This window comes from Pinus tabuliformis, chromosome 5_1 (genome assembly GCF_031772625.1).
Source record: "Pinus tabuliformis cultivar Carrire ecotype Pingquan chromosome 5_1, CPIR1, whole genome shotgun sequence".
Classification (NCBI taxonomy): domain Eukaryota; kingdom Viridiplantae; phylum Streptophyta; class Pinopsida; order Pinales; family Pinaceae; genus Pinus; species Pinus tabuliformis.
The window spans coordinates 610858158-610883406 of record NC_142305.1 but is presented as its reverse complement, the minus strand read 5'-3'; the positions used below and the strand labels follow the sequence as shown (position 1 = coordinate 610883406).

Sequence of the window (25249 nt, the reverse complement as noted above, 5' to 3'; positions counted from 1 at the left end):
GGTGTGCCAGATTTCAGTACTGATCACTTTGATACTTGCAGAGGTTGTGCGATGGGCAAGTTTGCCAAATCCCCTTTTCCCAGCAGTGACAGCAGAGCGACGGGGATACTTGATTTGATTCATTCCGATGTGAGCGGTCGGATGTCTCATGTTTCCTTGAGTGGATATGAGTACTATGTTTTATTCATTGATGATCACTCCAGGAGGACCTGGATTTATTTTTTGAAGACCAAGAGTGAGGTCTTCAAGCGGTTTCAGGAGTTCAGAGCTCTTGTGGAGACTCAGACAGGTCGAAAGATCAAGTCCTTGAGGTCGGACAATGGAGGAGAGTACACCCTTGGAGAGTTTGTTGACTATTGTGCGGAGGCAGGCATTAGGAGGGAGTTCACTGTTCCTTACAACCCCCAGCAGAACGGGGTTGCGGAGAGGAAGAACAGATCCATCATAGAGGCTGCCAAAGCCATGATACATGATCAGGGGTTGCCATTGTTCTTGTGGGCAGAGGCCTGCAACACAGCTGTTTACTTGCAGAACAGGAGTCCGCATCGTGCTTTGGGGCACATGACTCCGGAGGAGGCTTTCTCTGGGAAGAAGCCTGATATTGGTCATCTTCACATCTTTGGATGCATTACATACTCCTATATACCCAAAGAGAAGAGGACCAAACTAGAGCCCACCGCAGAGAAGGGTATCTTTGTGGGCTACAGTGAGACCTCAAAGGCCTTTCGGATTTACATTCCTGCACAGAGGAGAGTTGTTGTCAGACGGGATGTGAAGTTCGAGGAGGACAGGGCCTTTAGGAGGTCACGGGAGTTAGAGTATCTGGATCAGCCAGACCCTCAGCAGCAGTTGAGTCAGTCGCAAGGATCCAGTGGGCAGGGATCAGGAGGATCCGGAGGTACATCTATGAGGATGTCAGGTCCATCAGTGAGCAGTGGCTCATCGAGCCAGAGGGGTGGTGCTCCGGGCAGCATGCAGAGCAGTTCACAGAGCAGTTCACTAGGGAGTCCACTGATGGACAGTTCACACGGTACCTCAGCTTCTACAGGTTCAGGTGCAGGCAGGAGGACAGCAGACAGACAGTCAGGAGTTCAGGCTACTGATGATGATGAGGAGGAGGAGTTTCATTCTCCGGTGGAAGAAGTGCGCTCAGGGAAGAGGAAGCCCAAGTGGCTTCAGGACACCTTGAGAGATGCCACATCTGTTGCTGAGCCGAAGAGGCCGGTCAGAGAGAGTAGACCACCTGAGAGGTTTTGTAGTTATATGGCGATGGTTACCAGCATCCTTGACTCTGAGCCTTCTAGCTATGAGGAGGCAGCTAGCCAGCAGGTCTGGAGAGAGGCCATGCAGGAGGAGTATTCTTCTATCATGAAGAATGATGTTTGGGAGGTGGTGCCGAGGCCTGAGGGCAAATCTGTGGTTACTTCCAGATGGCTTTACAAGGTAAAGCATGCTGCAGATGGCAGCATTGAGAAATTCAAAGCGAGGTTTGTGGCTAGAGGGTTCTCCCAGGTAGAGGGAGTTGATTATGAGGAGACCTTCGCTCCCGTGGCTCGATATACTTCGATCCGCTCCATTATATCGATAGCAACAGAGATGGGTTGGAAGATCCACCAGATGGATGTGAAGACCGCATTTCTCAATGGCTTCATACAGGAGGAGGTGTACATTGAGCAGCCACAGGGCTTTGAGGTGCATGGGAAGGAGTCCCATGTGTGCAGATTGAAGAAGGCCCTTTATGGCCTGAAGCAAGCTCCCAGAGCTTGGTACTCCAGGATAGATGCATACTTGCAGGGGATGGGTTTCACAAAGAGTGAGGCAGATCCGAACCTTTACTTTATTGTGATTGGTGAGGAGCCTCTCATTCTGGTGCTGTATGTGGATGACTTGATCATTACAGGTGCAGAGAGACTCATAGAGCACTGCAAGAGAGATCTTGCGGCGGAGTTTGAGATGAAGGACATCGGCTTGATGCATTACTTTTTGGGTTTGGAGGTGTGGCAGGAGGAGGGGCATTTCTTCCTGGGGCAGGGGAAGTATATTGTGGACATCCTTAGCAGATTCCACATGGAGGATTGTAGACCCATGTCGACACCGATGATCACCAACTGGAAGAAGCTTCATGCTTCGGATTCCGAGTTGGTGGATCCCACATTGTACAGGCAGCTGATTGGTTCCTTGATGTATTTGGTCAACACTAGACCAGATATCTGTTTTGCAGTCAACACGATGAGTCAGTTTATGTGTGAGCCTAGGAAGGTTCACTGGGTGGCTGCAAAACACATTTTGCGGTACTTGCAGGGGACAGTGGATTATGGTCTGGACTACAGGCAGGGAGATGGAGTGAGATTGGCAGGATACACTGATTCTGATTGGGCAGGTTGTGCTTCTGATAGGAAGAGCACTTCAGGGTGTTGTTTTGGGTTGGGTTCAGCAGTAGTGTCATGGTTCAGCCGGAAGCAGCAGTCAGTAGCACTGAGTTCAGCGGAAGCAGAGTATATGGCAGCCAGTCTAGCTAGTTGTGAGGCTATCTGGCTTCGCAAGATGTTGTTTGGCTTATTTGGTCAGCCGTTGAGACCTTCAGTGATTTACTGTGATAATCAGAGTTGCATTAAACTCACGGAGAATCCAGTATTTCATGACAGGTCAAAGCATATCGGGATCAGATATCATTTCATCAGAGACTATGTTCAGAAGGGAGCTGTGAAGCTTGAGTATATTTCCACTGATGAGCAGGTTGCAGATATCCTTACCAAAGCCTTACCACGGGGCAAGCATGTCTACTTCAGAGACAAGATGGGTGTGGTGAGGAACACCTTCCTCGGTAAGAGGGAGTGTTGAAATTTGGTACCGGAGGACAGGGGGTTCCCTTAGGCTTTGATCTTTGGCCTAGGGAAAAGTGTCCAAAAGAATTTAATTTTTCTCCTAAAGTGACTTTATAATTTTATAAAGTTAAATCTAATTTAAAAATGACTTTAAGTGATAAAGTTATTAAGTCTAATTTTAAAGTGACTTTTATAAAGTCAATGAAAAATTAGAAAGGAAAAGTGACTTTGGAAATAAATGACTAAGTGGGTCTTTATTAAAGTGGGGTGAATTAAAAAATAGAAAGTGAGATTTAAATGAGCATTTAATCTCAACCATTGATCTAAATCTATTTCAGCCATTGGATTTAGAGATCACCCAAAAGTCACTTGGATCACCCAAAAGTCACTTGGAGTTATATTAAAGGAGGAAAAGGAGGAAAAGGTCATTCATTCTTTCATGAGCAGATTGGGAGAAGGAGAGCAAGAGAGCAAGAGAGATTTCTGAGCAGGAAGGAGAAGGAGACAGCAGCTTGGCACACATTCCAAGGCAGCAGTTGAGCAGATTTGTACAGCTAATTCAGCACATAGTGAAAGGCAGATTTTTGCACAAAAATCGAGGAGCAGTTTGCTGATTTTTCTGCACACAAAACGGAGGTCGTACAGCATTTATTGCTGTCCTGTTTGCTGTAATTTCCAAATTGCTGTGAGGCACGGGAAAGGAGATAAGTTGTAAATTTACTTGCTGATTTTTGCTGAATAATTCTCACTGTAAAAAGACAAATTTCAGAAATAAAGAAGAGCTCTCAAACTGGTTTTCCCCAAGAGTTGTAGGGGGTTTTTCCAGGGTCAAGTTGACCAAAAATATCAGTGTTTTAATGTGTTTTAATGGCTGTTTTTTAATTGCTGATTTTTAATTCTGCAATTTCCAGCATTCTGAAAAATTTCCAGAATTTGTGTTTTCAGCAATATTTATTTTTTCAGTCTGTTAAATGTATGGTTATGGGAATGGGCATTTAACTACATGGGAGAAATAAGGAGAAACTGAAAACCGGGGTGGGAAAACAGAAATTTTTACATTCATCTCGTGAATGTATGACCCATGCATTCCTACATTCCTTCGAGGGAGGAACTCCTTCCTTTTGATTATGCTTCTCAAGATAGAGCATTGATCCATGTTATCTGCAACCATATGACATGACTTCCACAATATCAAATGTAAGTATATATACTTCATTTTTCCTTTGGGTCATCCAGACTTCCTGCAACAACTTTCTTGATTGAAAGAGCTTCATTCCCTTGGTCTGCTTCACTTTTATGTCATCATACCATCATTCCATGAATTCCACAAGTTTGGAATTCTCGATGAAACACTTGCTTTTCCTCATGATCGATGATGCTTTCAATGAAGATTCCATCAGAGAATCTTGAGGATATAAAGTACCCCGTCAACAGATGTTTCCTTTTGATAGATGTATGATGAACCTTGTACTAGATGACCTTGCCAATTATGTTCCCTATGAGATTCCCAAGGGCTATATTCTTGACTTTCATAGATTCTAACCATCTTTCGTTCTTCTATATGATGATGTCTTGAGCTCTTGCTTTCAATGCTTCTATGATGCCTTGATGCATCCCATTTAGTGAATCATGATAGCCATATCTTACAATAGAAGACTTAAGAATTTGAGAAGAACTTAGGTGAGGAAGACTGTCTCAGTAATAGAGATCTCTTACTTCCTCTTTCTTGGACTTCTTCTTTTCAACTTCCTCTACTTCTTTGGCGATATGGGTTTCTTATCTTCCTCTTTTGTTGTCCTTCTTGACCTTAGGACAATCTCTTTTGTAGTGCCCATATTCTTGACACCCATAGCATTGAATTTTAGACATGTCCCTTTTCTTTTTCCAAGAACCAGACTTTCCAAATTTTCCCTTTCTTCTTGTCATTGTAGCATAAGCTTGATTTTGCTCACCTGCTCCCACATCAGATTTGGCCTTTAGTCTAGATTCTTCAATCTTGCATAGTGACCATAGATCCTGGAATGGAGTAGCTTCTTTTTTCCCATACACACTTGAAGTAAAGTTACCCCACTCCATTGGTAGTGCAGTTAATACAACTGTAGTCATTTCACTATCAGTCATGACTTCTCTTAGATCTTGTAGTGATCTCAGATTTCCTCATAAAGTATGAGGCTATTCCATCTTCTCTTGACATCTTCAGCTTGTAGAGTTCTTGCCTTAATGATATGACTTCTCCAACAATGCTTATGGAATATAACTCTACCAGTTTGTCATAAATTTCTTTTGAAGTTTCAAGTTTAGATACATATGGGATGAGAGGATACTTGATGGATTCTATGAGAATCCTTTGAGCCCTAACTTCCCCTTTCATATACTTGGCAAGAGCTTGAGCATCTTCCTCTCTTGGTTTAGTGATAGAACCTTTGACATGTTCCATAACCTCATTTTCATTGAGATTCAGATCTATCCTTTTATTCCATGCAAGATAGTTTGAAACCCCAACCATTTTGTTTCTTTCCTTGCAAAAAGACATTTTGACAAATATACTTACTTGATAGAATGCTCCTTCTTGCTGTTTCCTTGATGTTGATGATGATATAGAGGATAGAAAACTTCCTTTTGATGAAGATAGTTTTCTTCAATAATGATCCTTGATCCCATAGAGAGGGAGATCCCTTGGATCTTTTAATGATGATGATGTCTTCAATGGTAGGGATCTTTCTTGAGAGAGATCGCCTTAGAGTCTTGATGACATCACCTCTAGCTTCCTTTGGATGAATAGACTTCAAAACATTTCAACTTGATTTATAGATCCTTTCAACTTGAGTAGATGTAGGGTTTTGGCCTTTAACTTCTTGATGATGATCCTAATACTTCTTTGATCTAGGGTTATGATGCTTCAAGATGATCTTTGCTTTGATGCCTTCCTTGAAATTTGATCCTTGAGTGTCCCTTTATAAGATGCCCTTCCTTGACTTAGTCAGCTTAGCTTTGATACCATGTTCATAAATCTAGGACATAGAGATTAAGTGATTTCTCTTCTACTAGTAACTGCTTGTGAGTGATTTTTACTTCATTAGGTTAGGATCTTCTTTTACTGAAGTTATTAGTTTTCTTCTTCATCAAACAACTACCAATGCATAAACCATAAAGAGACAAGAAACATAAAATATAGGCTATCAGCAAGGGCCAAAACCTCTCACTCTTTGAGGGGAAAACTTGAACAAATTCTTCATTTAGAGATTCCAATTGAGGAATACCAAGACCAAGACCCTTGACCAATCTGCCATGTTCAATTTTATGAAGAAGAACTTCGTAAACTTCGTAAACTTGATGAACACTGTTTCATGTGAGTATGGAATTTTTGCACTCTCAAGGAGAGCTTGGCATTCATGTTTGAGATGTCACACCTCCATGATGACGCATTGCATGAATATGATGAATTGGAACTTTGCTATTTGGAAACAGTGAATGGTGCGAATATAAAGTAGAATGAGTTTGGTGTAGTGGATCAGAGTGATGATCAAGGTGCATTGTTGAAACCAGGGCGCAAATCTTTGAGCCAAATTGCACAAGATGACACATTAAGAGAATTTGATTTCTAACAATATCTTTTTGTTCGCCAATCACAACTTTTATTTAAATTGAATTGTCCAGTAGAGGTTGCTTCTCAGGGTTATGTGTTCATTATCTCATTCTCGAATACATTGTCACAGCATGAGCGCGACTTACCTTTTTGTTTGAGGGAGATATGGGAAATTACTGCTTGTTTATCTTTGATCAAGGCCACCATGGACCACTTCGACCCTGAGTTGGTGACATTTGATATAAAGAAGGACGCTGGCCGTGTGCTAGAGAAACTGAAAATGACTCCTTTATTAGATCTACTTCACATTTTCATATGGATAAATTTTCATAAGTGAAATTTTTATGTTTTATTTAAGAATAGTGGAGAGTGAGTGGAATAATTGTTTGAATGGAACGTGAAAAGTATTGAGTGTGTTATATAGAGTGATATAATCATATAAAGATTTAGTGAATTTGAACAGTCAAAGTGAGGTTGTCAAGACAAGTCCTCAAATAGCAAAACTCCTAAAGAGTTTCTCAATGTAAAAAAATCAAGTCAAGGTCTTTTAATGAAGAGTTGATGTTAAAGTAAAAGTCTAGAGTCAAAAGGAAATTTAGAGTCAAGTCAAAAGTGTCATTGATTGTAATGGGTGCATGATCAGCGAAGCCCGACACCCAAAGTCTGGTCAAAGTGTTGTAAGGACAATTTGAAGAGTTACTGCAGTTGTTGTTTGCAGCAAAAAGGAGCAAGAAGTGCTCAAGAGTAAGTTTCAAGTGAAAGGAACCATTGGCAAGTTCAGAGGAGATAACTTGGTAAAGTGATTTAGTTGCAGGTTACAGTGAACAAGGTGAAATTCACAAAAGAAGATGAAGATGGATCGAGAGAAAAGTCACAATGATAACATAGCAGTTAGCATTGTTGATGAAGAGAAAGAGATCATGGAATTAAAGGCACGACTTGACATATTAATGGAGCTATTACAAAGACAGACACAGATGGGTAATAAAGCAAACAGTTAAATGGCCAATTAAAGAGTTAATGGAAAGATGACAAAAGCATAAACTAAAAATTTTGGAAGCAGAGAAACTCTAGACAAACATATATATTTGTGAACCAGAGCAAGGACCATTGCTTGGTGATGAGGATGATGAATGTATGGATATGGACATTAATAAGCAAATTGAAAAACATGAGGAAGAGTTAGTGGACAACTTGAAGGATTGTATGCTACATAAGGAAGGGATGCAGGAAGCCATAAGAGAGACCTCCAGGTCTCATGATTTTGAAACTAATACTTATTTTTGTTGATTTTTGATAGCATTGGATGTGCTCTAGCCTTAAAATTTGGAGGAGAGGCTAAGGCACATGAGATCTCCAAGGCTCAGAAATCGTTTTGAGAAATTCCATCCGGATAAGGAGTTATTAAAATAATTAATATTTTTAATGGGTTCCTAAGTCTAAACTTCGGAAAATAAAATATTAATGGGTATTAATAAAGATAAGGATGAGAAGCTTCTAAGAGGGAGCGAAGACAGCTAGACAGATACCAGGCCTTAGTAGCTCAGGTTGGGGAACCTTCTAGTTTTTAGGAGGCCGTTCAGCATCAAGTATGGGTGGATGCTATGGTGGAGGAATACAACTCTATTATGGTCAATGATGTCTGGGAAGTGTTACCTAGGCCTCAGGACAGATCAGTGGTAGGTTCGAGATGGATCTACAAGGTCAAATATGTTGCAGATGGTAGTGTGGAGAAATATAAAGCCAAGTTCGTGGCTAAGGGGTATGCTCAGAATGAAGGGATAGATTATAAAGAAAGCTTCGCCTTAGTAGCCAGGTATACTTCTATTAAAGTAGTGATATCTCTCGTAGTGCAGATGGGGTGGGAGATTCATCAAATGGATGTCGAGATGACATTCTTGAACGTGGTAATAGAAGAGGAAGCATACATCGAACAACCAGAAGGTTTTGAGACACATGAGAAGAAATCTCATGTATGCAGATTAAAGAAAGCCTTATATAAGCTGAAACTGGCACCTAGGGCATGGTACGATCGAATTGATGGTTACTTGCAGAAGATGGGGTTCGTCAAGAGTGACACAGACCCTAATCTCTACTATCTAGTTGTAGAGAACAAGCCTCTAATCCTAGTGTTATATGTGGGTGATCTCTTCCTAACAGGATCATCCAGGCTCATCAAAGACTGCAAGAAGAACCTAGCCACAAAATTCGACATAAAGGATTTGGGACAGATGCATTATTTTATGGGGTTTGACGTTTGGCAGCAAAAGGGTGAGATCTTCTTAGGACAAGGGAGATATGCTACAGAAATCTTGAAGAGATTCAGGATGCAGGACTGTAGACTTATGGCTACTCCAATGATCACCAATTGGAAGATGATTAATGCATCAAAAGATAAATATGTTGATCCCACCTTGTATAGGCAGCTTATAGGGTCCCTGAAGTATCTGGTCAATACCAGGCCAAACATTTGTTACGCTGTCAACACCCTCAGTCAGGTCATGGTAGAACCTAAGAGGGCGCATTGGGTAGCAGCCAAACATGTTCTTAAGTATATACAAGGAACAGTCGAGCATGGACTATTATTGTACACTAGAGGCAATGACATTAGGCTGAGTGGGTTCACTGACGCAGATTGCGCTGGAAGTCCAGTAGATCGAAAAAGTACAACTGGGTACTGTTTCAACATTGGATCAGGAATGACCTCCCGGTGTAGTAGGAAACATAAATCCGTGGCTCTGAGCTCAGCGAAAGAACAATATATGGTAGCTAGCACAGCTTCGTGTGAAGCCATATGGCTTAGGAAATTGCTTGTGAATCTATTTAGGAGAAGGATGGAAGTGACTAGGATCATGTGTAATAATCAGAGTTGCATCAATCTCTCTGAGAATCCAATATTTCATGATTGGTCGAAGCACATTGATATCATGTGTCACTTTGTTAGACACTGTGTCCAACAAGGGGCAGTACAATTGAGATACACTCCTACAAGAGAATAGGTGGTAGACATCCTCACCAAGGCTCTAGGAAGAACAAAGTTTGTTCATTTCAGGGAGAAGATGGGGATGGTAAAGAATACATTTCAATAATGGATAAGTATCAGAAGTTGCAGTGTAGCAGTTAGCAGTGGTAGTGCTATGGGCAACATGATGCAGTACGTTGAGAGGGAGTTGCAGTACAGGAGTAGTAGTGGCAGTGGCAGTGTCATGGGCAACAATACAGGAAGCAATAGTGCAGGGGATGTGAGGCAGCAAGCTAGGCATCAACACAGGTACCGATGCAGAAGATCAGTGTGATGTTTCTATAGTGAAACATTACTAGAGCACATTCTTCGCTAAAAGAGAGTGTTGATTTTTGGTAGCAGCGGATGTGCTCTAGCCTTGAAATTTGGAGGAGAGGCTAAGGCACATGAGATCTCCAAGACCCATAAATCGTTTTGAGAAATTCCATTCGGATAAGGAGTTATTAAAAAATTGATATTTTTAATGGGTTCCTAAGTCTAAACTTAGGAAAATAAAAATATTAATGGGTAGTAATAAAGATTAGGATGAGACGCTTCTAAGAGACGAAGATCAAGTCTGTGTTAATCTTAGCCGTTGATTAGGGGCTTGATCTCAACCGTTGATTCATCAACATGAAAAGTATAAGAGAAGACTTGAGGGTCATTTGGAGATAGGCAGATACTCAGTATCTTAAGGAATTTCGATTCTCAAGAGGAGATCGATTTCAGAGGGAGTTGCAAGGTGGAGGAAGAGGAGGGCTTTAGAAGCAGGTAGTGATCGAGGAGGAGGTGATGCATGGGCATTGGAAGATAGCGCAGAAAGAGAGACACAGTCCAGAGGAGAGACGCAGAGCATACGCAAGCTGACGCAGAGGGATGTAGAGCCACTCAGAGCCATGCTGGGTCAATCAGAGTGACGCAGAAGTGGGAGCAGGGTCTCCAAAGTGTCAGATGGTCTCAGAGGGAAAGTATCATGTGTTTTCTTTCAGTTTCTCTGTAAAATCATTCCTTGTAAAAGCAATTGCTGTTGAAGATTAATAAAGCCCTCATCTGCTGCACCGGTTTTCCCGCATTGGGTTTTTCCGAGGACAATTGTCCAAAAATAACTGTGTCGATGTGATTGATTCTTGTGCATGTATTTTTTTCTCTGGGTAATTGTGTGATAACTGTAGTAGAATTTATTTTAATATTTGCTGAAGGAATTTCGTAAATAACTTATTGAGAATAATAAGTAGGTGAAATAATTAAGTTGAATAAATCAGTTGCTGCAATGATAGAATTTTAGTTTGGAAATTTTCACAATTTTGAGTTTGCAAGTAGTGGAGAATCACAAGAAACTGAGAGTAAACTGGAAATTAAGAAAGCTCAGGAACCATTGGAGGAACCTATGCAAGTCTACAAAGGCATAGATATGGAGGTTGTTGCTGCAGAAATGGATTTTTTAGAGGATTGGTTGGACAATCCAAAGAATAGTTGTGAAGCAAATGAAATGATGATGGATTGCAACAATTTCATAGAGGATGAGGACGAGGTTTCAATGAAGAAAATGCAACAACAAAGTGGCAGCAATAAGGACAACTTCCAGGAGAAGAAGCAGAGAATGATAGAAGATGAGTGGTATCCTAGTGAATTCATGGAGGACAACAGTCATTTTCAACAAAGAATGGGTGATTTTTACTAGCAAGAAGACAAGTTGGACATGGAAATTGAAGAGATTAGAAGATTGATGGTGAAAGTGTCACAAAAGAGACATATTGTAGGAAGGAAAGAAGATGGCAGAATCTTGTTGATGACAACAGAACAAGCATACATCAGCAAGGAGAAGGGAGAATTTCAACATAAAGTTTGGAAGCTTGGAAGACAAGAAAGACAACCACAGAACATCAACAAACTAACAAAGTACATGATCAGCGACAAACTAAAGTTTGGGATCCAGGAGGATTTTTGTCATCTTATGAAGATTGATGGTCAGGAGACCATGAATTCTTCTTACTTGGGGAGTCTGATATAGGTGCATTTAACCTAGGTCAATCGTTTACTAGAGGAGTTAATTCGAAAAGTTGGGATTTAATTATTTATTGTATTTTCTATAGTTTTTAAGAGAGAATGAAGATTATTGTAAATAGGAGAAGATTCGAGAGTATTGTGGAAGGTTTGAGAAGATTATGGATTAGTTAGCTCTTATCTAGGGATAAGGAATTGGATGAGAGATTTTAGGGGAACAAGAGAGATATTGTTGGAGTTAGTTTAGGGGTTCTAATCCATTTGTATAAATTGAGGTGAGCCCATGAGGCATGATGTATGTAGAAGTGTGTGAGTGTGAGAAATGAGAGGCCAATCATTGGGCCATGATTTCTCCTATAAATATTTTCTTGATTAATTAACCATTTGTTGAGGATTTTTATGTGTATATGCTTGGTGTGGGTTTCAATTCAGTTTTATGTGTTTTTGTGAAGACCCTATGGGTAGATGTTATTTGACTTGCGTCACTTGGTTAGGAAAGCTTGCAAAATACACAAAGGTTATGGAGGAGATTTCAAAGGATGACTTGAATCAGCAAGGAAGTTCTGCTACAAAGGAAGCCCTTCAAGATCTGAAGTCCTACAAGATTTGGTAAAGAATAATTCAAGGTATGTCTTAGACTATAAGTTGTCTCACAAGGTTCTCTCCATACAATAGGTATGATCATTCTCTTTTGAAATTTGCTTCATATTACTAACATTCTTATGTCTAGGGTTTTGAATCACAAAGATTCTTGTTAGGGTGATTAATCATTAGATTGAATCTACCCTTGTTATACTATCTCTTGTCATTTGATCATTCTTGTGAAACCCTAACCCTTAGGGTTCACTATAAAACCCTAGCCTCTTGTTGCTAAGGGTATGTCATTGTTAAATAATGAAACCCTAATCTACTTAGGGGTTGTTGATAAAGTCTAGAAATCCTATTCTTTTGAAGTTTTTGGCTTTGATAATGTTATGGTAAAAGCCTTAGTCCTTTAGGGTTTGATGTTAATATCTAAATGCAACCCTAAATCTTTAGGGTTTTGTAATTTAGGTTTTATGAATTAAACCCTTGTAATAGTTATAGTAAGATCCTAGGAATGAAGTGCTAGGTGTATATTCGTTTGTTTGATCGAAACCCTAGCTTGGTCAAAATCGTTGTATGTCCACTTTGATGTATAAATATTTGTGTCTTAGGCTTACCTAGTAGGTATAAATATTGATATGAGATGTTAGTGCATGATAATGAGACCCTAAATATGTATCTACACATATGTTAGCTTGATAGTTGATGAAATCTAACTTATATAGCAAAACCCTAGTAGAGATTGATATTGTAGGATATGATGATATTGTTTTCAATGTGATTTAGTTTTGATGATAATATCCAAGGTCGGTAACAAACCCTAGCAAAATCTGACATGTGAATTCTAAAATCATATCGTTGAAACCTTAGATGTATAGTACTATGATTGGATTGTTATTGCTGATATCTAAGGCTTTGTGTCTCAAAGATGGAGTCTAGGGTTTATGACAAAACCCTAGCATGTTAAAGTATAGACTATAAAAATATGTAACCTTTGTTGATTATGAACCTAACTAGGTTTAGGTATCTGATGTCTAAAATTTGAATGTTTTGATTGTAATGACATGATTTTGATATAGTTAACTTCATGGCTCTGTATGTTTGTATTTGATTGTACTTGTTATAGCTTTGCAGGGACACAATCTTCCAGATGTTGAAGATGTTTGTAATAATGATGAGCATGATGAAGGAAGATATAAGAATAATGATCAAAGAATGAAGCCTTGTAATTTCTCTGATGTTATAAAAGAAGGAAGTTGTTGATCTCCCTAAGTTGGGAGGGAGCTTATATAGAAAAGTTACATCTCCCCAGTTAAGAGGGAGGGCATATTATGACAACCATAGTGAATACCTTGAAGAAAGAATGAAACTACAGAATGAATGAAAGTACTACAGATGGATTTGCTTGAGAAGTACCAAGGTTGCATTTGGTGTTACTGAAGAAATGAAAGAAGAAAGTTTCCGACAAGTTGTATTTGGATAACTTGATATGAGTAGCATCAAGATGATTGAGGACCCCGAAGGTTTGTGTTTACTTGTATATACATACTTAAAGGTTTATTATTGGTTGGGGCTATGCTTGTGCTAGGATCTCTGTTGATTTGGGGTAGCATCGGATGTGCTCTAGCCATGAAAATTGGTGGAGAGGCTAAGGCACATGAGATCTGCAATACCCAGAAAGGGTTTGGGTAGATTCTAAACTGTTTGGGAGATATTAAAATAATTAATATTTTTAATGGAGTCCCTAAGTCTAAACTTAGAGAAAATAAAATATTAATGTGAATTAATATAAAACTGTGTTAGAATGGTCCAAAAGTCATGGATCAAGCCAGATCTAATCTTAGCCGTTGATTAGAGACTTAATCTCAGTCGTTGATTTGTCAACGAGAAAAGTATAAGAGGAGGCTTGAGGGTCACTTGGAGAACACACCGAGTTGATCAAAACTTCAATTTTTGGGGCAGGGTTTGCTGAGGAAGTTGAAAGAGTGATCAGAGTTGCAGTTGAGGGGCAGTGAATACAGAAGCAGAGAGGGAGAGATAGTACCAGGAGGATTAGCGCAGAATCCAGGAGAGAGGGACGTAGACCCAGCCAGAGGCTCATGTAGAGTCAGCCAGGGCTCACGCAGAGGCAGCCAGGAGCTACACAGTGCCTTAGAGAGCCAGCGTGGGTGACGTAGAGGCTCTAAGGGCTGACATGGTGCCTCCATAGGCTGACGCAGGGTGAGCTAGGGTGACGCTGGGTAGACGCTGCGCCAGAAAGGGCAGACATAGTCCCTAGAGGCTGACGCTGGGGTTTTTGTGGGCAGATTGGGGCTGGGAGTTGTTGGAGTGTTTATCTGGTGTTTTAGCCGGAACCTATGCTTTCGAGTAGAGAGGTACTACTGCCAATATTATTCTCTGTTGGGTGAGCCGGTGGTTTTGGCATGCATATTGTATTTAGAAACTGCTTAATAATTAAAACCCTCAGATAGCTGCACCAATTTTCCCGCAATGGGTTTTTCCGGGGACATTGGCCCAAAAACAATGGTGTCACTTGTGTGCTTGTGTTGTTTCCTTCAGTTGATGATCTGTAATGTGTTGAGCATGTACTTGTATTTATTTTTAGTATTTACATGGTAAATAATTTGTTAATTAATTAGAACAAGTAGGCAGAAATAAATCAGAAAGTACATGAAGGGTTTCTGACAGATTAGACTTAGAAATTCCAACATGGTATCAGAGGGTGGTTGTAGATCACAGGAGAACTGAGGACATCAGCCGAGTAGAGCATCAGCAGCAGAAAATAGTTGTCCCGAGTGACAGACGCTGTTCCTAGCAGAGAAGCAACAAGGAAGGGGTGACGCAGTGCCTACATCATCAAGTTTGAGCCAGGAAGAGGATCATCCTAGTGGCAAAGGGGAATAGACTCGACCTACGCAGTGCCCGGTCATCTTTCTCAGTTAGGAAGGATTGACGCCCGTGGCCAGGAGGTGTAGATTTTGTTGGTACCGGGATTGCGCAGAGCCTAGAAGCTCTAACCTTTAGTTTGTTGGGGCTTAGGAGGTTGTGGGTAAGTTGCAGAGTGAAGATGGTGGGGTACTGTAGTCAGAACAATACCTAACAGGGCAAGACCAAGGAGGAGGGAGTTGCGACCGAGGATTTCTAGCCAAGAAATCCGGATTAGTGGTACAACTGCACTAAGGATCGAAGTGGGGGCATCTCGACATTGGCAAAGGGGTTTTGAGGAGGGAAATCGAGGCTCAGAGGGAGTCACACCGAGAACTTCCAGCAGGGAAGTAGAGGAGCAGCGAGATGGCAGTGAACGAGGTAAGAGACCAGGACAGACTCGACGGAACCTCAAACTCGTAGTCTGGAAGGCCAGAATCTTATCCATTCTAGACAAGAACCGTCTCAAGCACTTCGCCTTGAGGACAATAGCGGTCCTAGTTGACCCGACTGATAACGATAAGTACGAGGATGCAATGGCGAGGGCCAAGAGCATTATCCTTGATGGGTCAAGGACCATGTAGTACCACACATTGTCGAGAAGAATATGGCAAACGAGATGTGGAAGTCCCTAAAGAAGTTGTATCAACATACTTCCTTGCAAAGGAAGATGCTACTAGAAAATCAGTTGCGGTCATACTAAATGCAAAAGGGAGAACAGATCGACACCTTCTTCGGTCGATTGAAGGAAATTCGGGATCAACTGACTTCCATAGGGGTCATGCCGGATCAAGAATTGATGGTGAGAACAACCTTGAACGCAGTCTCAGAAGACTGGGAGGTGTTTGTCCAAAGCATATTGGGTAGGGCATCCCTTCCAGATTGGGAGGAAATGTGGGCGGCTCTTCGCCAAGAAGAGATCAGAAGGCTAAGAAAGGCAGGAAACAGCGGTAAGGGGTTAAGAATCAAGAAGGAGGAAGAGGAGGTTGCTGCCCTAACATCTGAGGGAAAGCAGGAGAAACGAAAGAAGGACCTCTCGAAGGTCAAATGCTTCAAATGTGGGGAATTGGGTCACTATGCGATCCAGTGTCCGAGGAAGAAGAGCAAAGGAGAGGCTTTCGAGACCAAGGCTGCGCTAGCAAGGGCGGAGAAGGAAGTGGAGACAGATGATGACTGTGCCATGAGTGCTCACACGCCACTTGAGTGGAAGTGGGGAGACATCGAGCTGTAGTCAGGTGGACTATAGGTGATGAGGGGAAAGATCCTCGAGGCACCCAACCTCTTGGATTATACCTTACTACGGGAGCCCCGAAGAGGAGTAGTAGTACTGGTGGATGTCAGTAGAGACGGATGCGGATGGAGCAACAGAGGGAGCTACAGTGCAAGATTCCCAGGACAGCGTGAGGCAACAGTGCGAGAAGCACGGGAGTGTTGCACTAGTGCAAGATGGCATAGAGAGGTGTGCAACGGTGCGAGATGCATGGAATAGTTGCAACAACGCAGAGGTCAGAGAGGGAGCACTTGTCAGCGACAGAGGGAGCTTCAACATCATGGGTGTCTCTAGCCTAACAGAGATGTCAGAGTTGGGAGATCAGTTACTTACTTCTCAATAACTGGGTTGCAGTGCAACAGTTAGCAGTGACAGTGCTATGGGTAGCATGATGCAACAAGATGAGAGGGAGTTGCAGTACGGATGCAGTAGTGGTAGTGGCAGGGCCATGGGTAGTAGTGCAGGATGCAACAGTGCAGATGATGGGCAGCAGGCCTAGCATCAACATAGGGAATGATGCCGGATGATCAGGGTGATACTCAGTGAGGAGTATTGTTAGAGCACAGTCCTCACTAAGAGGGAGTGTTGATTTGGGGTAGCATCGAATGTGCTCTAGCCATGAAAATTGGTGGAAAGGATAAGTCACATAAGATCTCTAATACCGAGAAAGGGTTTGGGCAGATTGAAAACAGTTTGGGAGATATTAAAATAATTAATATTTTTAATGGAGTCCCTAAGTCTAAACTTAAGGAAAATAAAATATTAATGTGAATTAATATAAAACTGTGTTAGAATGGTCCAAAAGTCATGGATCAAGTCAGATCTAATCTTAGTCGTTGATTAGGGACTTAATCTCGACCGTTGATTTGTCAACGAGAAAAGTATAAGAGGAGGCTTGAGGGTCACTTGGAGAACACACCGAGTTGATCAAGATTTCGATTTTCTGGGGCAGGGTTTGCTGAGGAAGTCGAAAGAGTGATCAGAGTTGTAGCTGAGGCGCGGTGAATACAAAAGTAGAGAGGCAGAGATAGTACCAGGAGGATCAACGCAGAAGCCGAGAGAGAGGGACGTAGAGCCGGCCAGAGGTTCACGTAGAGCCAGCCAGGGCTCATGCAGAGGCAATCAAGAGTTGCGCAGTGCCTTAGAGAGCCAGCGTGGGTGACACAAAGGCTCTAAGTGTTGACGCAATGCCTCCAGAGGCTGACGCAATGTGAGCTAGGGTGACACTGGGCAGACTCTGGGCCAAAAAGGGCAAACGTAGTCCCTAGAGGCTGTCGCTGGGGTTTTCATGGGGCAGATTGGAGTTGGGAGCTGTTGCAGTGTTTATTCGGGGTTTTAGCCGGAACATCTGCTTCAGAGTAGAGACGTACTATTGCCGAGATTATTCTCTGTTGGGTGAGCCAGTTTTGGCACCTAGATTGTATTTAGAAACAACTTAATAATTAAAACCCTCAGATTGCTGCACCGGTTTTCCTGCATTGGGTTTTTCTGGGGACATTGGTCCAAAAACAACGGTGTCACTTGTGTGCTTGTTTTGTTTCCTTCAGTTGATGATTTGTAATGTGTTGAGCATGTACTTGTATTTATTTTTAGTATTTACAAAGTAAATAACTTCTTATTTAATTAGAACAAGTAGGCATAAATAAATCAGAAGGTACATGAAGGGTTTCTAACAGGTTAGACTTAGAAATTCCAACAATATCTCCGTAAAAAGATTGAATGTTTGAAGCATGCTTGGAGTGGTGAATATATATTTAGTTTATAAGGAGAGATGTAAGCATCTGGGGCTGAGTGTCCAATGCTTGGGAGGACATTTGGCCGGCCTATGTGTTGATGTTTAGATCTCGAAGTAGGGAGGGTGGCGTTGGTCATGGACCTCCAAGCTTGGATACACACCTAGATCCCTAGGTTGTTGATAGAGCTTAAAAGCCCAACTGTACCTAGAGTGGCTAGAGCTTGAGTTCATCTTAGTTCCATCCGATTAGAGTACCCTGGTCAGGTATCTAATCTGTAACACCGCATGTGTGCTATTACTCTTTGTAGATCATATCATTTTGAGATCTTCCATGTACCTATATATGTAATTATGAATACCTCCCTAGTTAAGAGGGCGTGTTGAAAAATGTAACTAGTGTTGGTCTTCATAATTGTACTTGAGTCACTATGTAATGTAATTTTCAAAAAAAAGAAAAAGGACTTTTTATTATAAAAGAAAATGACTTATTAAAGCATGGGTTTCATGCTTGGGTCAATGTTTTCTAGGTCAAAGCCTCCATTGAAGGCTTTTAGGTTTTGTCTTGAGTCAATAGAGTCATTATCATTTTTATTAGACCTTCCTTGGGCTTTTGTATCATGTAAAAAGAATTATTTTTGAATCAAAAAGGTTATTTGCCACCTCCATACCAAGTCGGCCCTGTCCCCTGTCCCCATGAAACCGGCCTACAGTAGGGAAATTTGACTCAGCAGAAAGGCTATATATAGAGAGGCAGTTTGACCTATTTCTCACACTCACTCAAGAATTTCGATCTATAAGAAAGAGGAGCATAAAAAGAGAGCGAAATTACTGGAGAAAAAGAAGATCAGCTGAGAAAACCTAAAACAAGTTTTTGGGCATTCTATCTCTCACACATGTGAAGTTACTAGGCTGTTGCTGGGGCCGAAATTCAAAATTCACTGTAGGTCTGAAGTTCTGAAGCTGGGGGCTGAAACTATGTCGTTGGCAAGCCGAAATTTTGGATTGAAGTTGCAACTTTGAAGCTAGTACTTGGAGACTTTGGCAACGATCATCTATAGGAAGGAAGGGCTAACTTGGTGGGTGGAGGAGGTCTTTGTCTGGGTCTAAGAGGTCTTGGATTGTCTCATCTTGATTTGAATCTACTAGTGGAAGAGTTGACTGGGTTTTCCCCTATAGAGTGTTTTTAGCCTTGGCTGAGTGCCTATATCTGGTGTCCCTGATCTTCATGTTTTTGATTTGATGATTGCTTGATAAAAGGAAGATAAAAGAATAAGATAAACAAAGTTAATAAGAACTCAGGAATATCACAAGTAATTATCAATATAAGAAAATTTTTCTGCCTTCTTGATTTTCTAACAATAAAGACCTTATGCTTTGGGACAAAAGCCTAGAGGAGACCCATTTTTGGAGGATGGAGTGTTGCGATTAGAGCAATTGGAGGATGTTCTTATCTAGGATGATGATGATCGAGTTGAGATGCCACCCCCATCCGGTCCCATGGTTCCTAGGTTCCATTCTTCAACACCAACAACATGGACTTCATCTTCATCAATTCCACAACTTTTACAACCACCATCTTCTTCACTACCACCACGTGGAGGTTCACGTAGTGGTCATGGTGGTGTTGAAATGTGTAACTAGGTTCAGTCTTCATAATGTCTATTATAATCATGATTTTATGTATTTGATGAAAAGAGAAAAAGAAATTTATTATTTCATTCTTGATGCATGGGTTTCATTCTCAAAGTAAATTTATTTGTAGGTCAAGCACCCATTGAGTACTTCTAGGTTTGTCATAGAATTATGAAGTCAAGAATCATTGTCATACATGTAAGGCCCCTTTGGGCATGTTGTATCTTGGAAATAAAATTTTTGTAGTGTCAAAAATGTCATAAAGACCCTCCAAGACCTTGTCTAGCAAGTGTGCCTACATGAAGATCAAGTCGACGTCATGGAAGCAATTTGTATTCCTGGAAAGCCTATATAAGAAAGATCTCGACCGCATTTGGACACACAACACAAGCAAGTTCGATATCCAGAAGAAAGAAGCAGAAAGATTAGAAGAAAAGGACGAAAATCAAGGATAAGAAGAAAAGAAGCAAGATCGAAGTTTTGGATCTCTCTCTCTCTCTTTCTCTTGTGTTAGGATTTCTAAAGTTGTTGGGCAAGTCGAAGTTGCAGGAAGTTGTTGGGCAAGTCGAAGGTTCTAGAAGTTGCTGAAAAGTTGCTGGGGTTGAAGTTGTTGCTGGAAAGGTCAAAGTTTGTTGTTGTAAACTTTGTAAGGAAAGCTCATCAAGAAGGAAGGTTGACTTGGCCTTGGAGGGGTCTTTGTCAAGGGTCTTAGGTCTTGGAATTCACCATTTGAAGATTCTATAAGAAGAGAAGAATTCTTGTGGGTTTTCCTATGAAGATGAGAGGTTTTAGCCTTGGCTAGCAGCCTAAATTTTGCATTCTCTTGTGTCTTTGATCTTCATTGTTTGGTAGATGTTTGATGATAGAAAACACAATAAGAATCCAGTTAAAGAAGAGGCTAATCAAGTTAAGTAAAAAGACATCACAAGCAGTTATCAAAGTAAGAGAAATCATCTAATTTAGCTGCCCCTATTTTCTCAATAGGGGAAGGAGGAGAGATTAGTAGATATATTCACAATTTACTACTTTTGTCATAGATTAGACTCTAGAGTGTTAGACTTCTTGTGAATTTGAACTTTTCTGTCTTACTCTTCCTAGTTCAATGTGTAGTTGGTGGTGGCCAGGTGGCCTATTTTGTAAACATTATTATTTGAATTTTGGACATGACTCATGTTGACAGTTGCTCACTTGCTAGATAAGTCATTTGAATATTTTATGATTTTTTCTTCGAAGTGTCTACTTTCTGTTATATGCTTAAAATTTTGGTACTTTCTACCTTCTAATATCTATGATATGCTTAAGAATTTGGGGTATGTTTGTAATTGTTAGAATCTAGATGGTTGATGCCATATCTATCTTGATTTATGTACAAATATGCATGTTTTCATATCTTCTATAACTAATTTGGTATTTTGAGTATATATATAAGCGTCAGAAGCGTCCTATATATATATATAGGATGCTTCTGACGCTTCGCTTCCAAAAAATGTCCCCACTTCGGTCAACATTGGTGTTGACCCTGGCCAAAAAACGTAATGTAACATGCAGAGGATCTGGGGTGTGTCCATAACAGAATACCATTGTCAAGGTTGCCCATAATCTTGATGTTTCGATTATGTACAGAACAGCATGGGTAGTCAATATAAAGAAAAAAAGAAAGAGAAACAATACCTTAAATGCAAGTGAGTCAGTGATGTGCTAAGTTAATGGTTTAGTTTTAGGGTTATTGTGTTAGAGACTTGTTTAAATTTTAGTTTTCCTGTCTTATTTTATTTCTTAAAGGCCTGCATTGTGCTGGTTTGGATTGGGGATGCTGAGGCATTACCAAACTGCCCTGGGGACACTGGAGACATCCTCTGAACATTTCTGGGACTGGAGAGATGGCCCCAGTTCTGCCTTGTGGATGTTTTCCTGTCCATCAGGGACATAAATTCTCAAGGGCAGCATTCCCCAGGGGTGGGGAAGTGCCCCTGGTACAACTAATGATAACCATGTGACTTAACTGACATTCACTCATAAAGTAAATACACCATCAGCAGGTATTTGTTTCTCTATGAGAACATGTTTAAGTTATTATAGGACACAATAGATGACACGGAAAAATATAACAGTTAATTATTTGGCACCAACACTAGTCAGCTTCATATATGGTCAGGTGTTAATTCTAACTACCCAATACCTCAAATCACATAGATGAAATGTAAATTCTACATGTTCTTCAGAATGGGAAAATGACAAAACTTTTAATAATTTTTGGACAGTTAAAGCTGCTTCGGCATGAATACAAGCAGATGTCTGCCATGTACAAAGCTAAAATAGAAGATCTGGAAGTGAGTACTTGCTTTCAAGATTTGTTGTTACTTGCAAATTTACAGCAATATATTCTCTGAACCATTATTTTTCATTCCAGCATAAGGTCAATGGCATGTCCCGGCAACTGGAAGGCATGCAAGCATGTGAACGCAAGGTATTCTAGGCATAGTTATGTTTCATAATGTTTGACCAAGTGAAATCTATATTTGTGTTTTCTGTCTTTATTTTTATCTTGGATATTGTGTTGTAGGGTTATGGAAAAAAGCAAGATGCACAAGAATTGCAATCAAAGATTACCTCTTCCAGCGAGAATAGTGATTTATCTACCTGCAAATCTGGTAAATCCTCTCTGGAAAATTTGTTTTACTAGTCATATTGTCTGAAGGACCATCTAATGGCAAAAAGAAAACGTTATGACAGGGAAATTCTTGAACAGGGATAATGGCTCGCTAAAACCAGATGGGGCTACAAATGAAGAAAATTCAAGTGACAAGAGGTTGTTACAAATAATGTTTTCTTACATTTTAACAATTTCCAAATTCCGTTGGACTGCTCTAATACTTTGAAATTTGAATATGAGTCCTAATAGTCTATGTCCTAAGCAGAATCTGTTTGAGGCGGCGGTCAGCCAAACCTAGCTACAAAGAACCTTCACTGCTTAAAAAACTCAGGCAGCAAGATCAAAGTGATGCATCAACTCAAACTTCATCTGGAAACAGTGTCTCTGGTGTTTCTGATGATGGTCTTGAGACACTGGAAAAGGTCTCTGAGAATGAGGTGCAGGATGTTACTTCTTTTCTTCGATCTGAGCCCACAGTTAAAGATCTTTCAACATCTGGGCAATTTCAAGATATCTCTGATTCGACAGATTCATGTCAAGCTCCTGAAAATTCTTTGTTTTCTTCCATGAATATATCAGCTGTCATAAGAAAGACGACAAGGGTTAAGTTGGAACAGCATGAACTTGAAGACCAAGAAAATCTTGCTCCTCCTTCAGGTTCATCTTTGAATGTGGCTTTAGAGGCAAGTCATCTGTCAAGGAGATCATTGACTGGAAGGCCAATGCGAAAAGCAGCAGAGATTGTCACTTCTTACAAGGAACTCCCATTAAAGATTAAATTGCGAAGACCAGCATGAAATATTGGCTGCAAATTCTTTTCTATTGAGAAGAATGCAGAACTGTGTTCGTCTTGCAAATTCATTTTATTGAGAAAAATGCAACTGTGTCCCTCTTTTATTGCTTCAAGGTTAAAGTCTTTCTTATCACTTTGAGGGTTTTTGGAAACCATGTGAGATACCATATGTATATGGAAACTCTCTATGCACATTCCATTTTCCATATATTTAGTTGAAGGAAAACCTGCTTTGGATTCTTTTTACAGATTTCAAATGAACTAGACAAATTTGAACTCCCCTTGTAAATTTTATCCAGCCATATGCTTGGTGAAAAGATCTGAGATGTAATTAAATTTGTGTGATCAACTGCTTAGGGTTTGGAGTGCTGATCTGCACTTCAGCCTATGAAGGTTTATTTTAGTCAATAATAATATTCTTGAATTCTGACCTGGAAATTTATTATTGATGTAAACTTGGGACTAAATTTAGATTGAAGTTGGCTTTATTCCTGACAATTGAAGAATGCAGTAGAGGAAAAAAGCTGTTTGCTGTTCTTCATGGTGCTTAGCCTTTATTCTCAGGTTGTGATTGCAAACACCTGTTGGATGCATTTTAAAGATATTGGAATCATGTGAATTACTCTGGCACGTATGCTAAATTAAAGGAGATTTCAGTCATCATTCAACTGTCAATATTATCAAAATGAGTATATTTTACAGGGATGTGCCGAAAGTTCCATATCTCTGGATGCTTGTGGTTTCTGGTATTATACATGTGTCATATTTAAAATGATAAGCAAAACCTTACAGGCTGAGGTTAGTGTTAAGGGTGGTATCCTCTGAGGCCTGGCTTACATTTTTTCTTTAAGTAATCTGTAATGCCAACCAGTAGTCGAATGTTTTTGGCATCGTCCAGTTATTTGGTATCAGAGATAGTTTGCCTAAGTTTGTGATAAATTGTTCCATAAAACAGAATATTACAGCTGTTCACAGTCACACACTAACCTGACTGAGAGGGAAAAATAACAAGTGGAGAGACAAGGGATATTTTTGTTGGGATTCACAAGTGATAGCAAGAGAATTGAATGGAACCAAGAACAAACCAAAATTTTGTAGTAATAACCATGCACAAGTGTGGTAGAGAGGGGACGCAGCAGCAGAAGCAGACTAGAAAGCAAAACAATAGCCAAGCTGTTCACACACTAACCTGACTGAGAGGGAAAAATAACAAGTGGAGAAACAAGGGATATTTTTGTTGAGATTCACAAGTGATAGCAGGAGAATTGAATGGAACCAAGAACAAACCCAATTTCTGTAGTAATAACCGTGCATAAGTGTGGTAGAGAGAGGAAGCAAAAGTGCACTAGAAAGCAAAACAATAGCCAAGAATGAGAGAATGTGCTAAAGAGAAAATCACCCAAGCACAAGAGAGCACAGTACTTAAATGCCTATAGGCTAATCATTCTATCAGTGGGTGAACAGATCACTTGAGTAAATAATACAAACGAGAGTTGGTACATAGTACATACAGTCATGTGCACACAGAACTCAAGCAGCAGGTGCTTTCTTCAAGAGGGGTTGAGTCTACAGGTGCAAATTTATCTCTGGCCATAATCATAAATGTCATAATAATAACAATGTGGTTCGGTGATGGCCAAAAGTGAAGATTTTACATAATACACAATTTCAACACCCCACTTAATTTGAATTGGGGGCCATGGAGAGAAGATGTTACATCACAAGAACTCTTAATGCTAAACAAGGGCCATACTAGGAACTCATTACAAATCATCCTTGTTGAATGCCTTATTGTTCCCTCATGAATCAATTGGGGTTGCAAGTAGGGGGGTTTTGTGCTCTAGAGTGATGGTGGTAGACAAAGCTTCAACTTAACAAAGTATCATTCACTATAGAAAGAGAGTTCATGGCAGAGGTGACTTAAGATAACAATCTAATGGTCGACAAGAAACTCAGCGTTGTCTAGAAATGTGGATAGGCCCACCTGAGCACAGGGCATGACCTCATTGAGATGTTGGATTAGATGGACAAGCGAAGTTGTCATTTGTGTCACTGAAAATGTACATCAGCTGGAAGAGGAGTACTAGGAGGATCCTGTATATATGAGTCATAGATGGGGTCCTCATCAACCATATCCTTCAGATGAGTGACAATTGTCGAAGCTCTTGAGGAAGCACTTGTAGAAATGATAGGGAAATCAGCATCAGAAAGTGAAGGACAATGATTTTCTATAACAAGTT

General features: G+C 40.5%; 1 protein-coding gene across 5 annotated transcripts in view; it reads left to right on the top strand.

Annotated features, from left to right (window-relative positions):
• The window catches only part of LOC149166411 (uncharacterized), a 98406-nt gene extending 75136 nt beyond the window's left edge, over positions 1-23270 (top strand). For 4 of the 5 annotated variants that reach the window (XM_089432576.1, XM_089432579.1, XM_089432575.1 and 1 more), the window contains 5 exons: positions 21825-21893; positions 21974-22030; positions 22127-22214; positions 22297-22372; positions 22482-23270. In XM_089432576.1, the coding sequence (XP_089288702.1) occupies positions 21825-21893; positions 21974-22030; positions 22127-22214; positions 22297-22372; positions 22482-23013 (822 nt within the window). In that variant the 3' untranslated portion in view covers positions 23014-23270. The remainder of the gene's footprint in view (positions 1-21824; positions 21894-21973; positions 22031-22126; positions 22215-22296; positions 22373-22481) is intronic. The other variant, XM_089432578.1, reaches the window with a different exon arrangement.
• The last annotated feature ends 1979 nt before the right edge of the window (positions 23271-25249 follow it).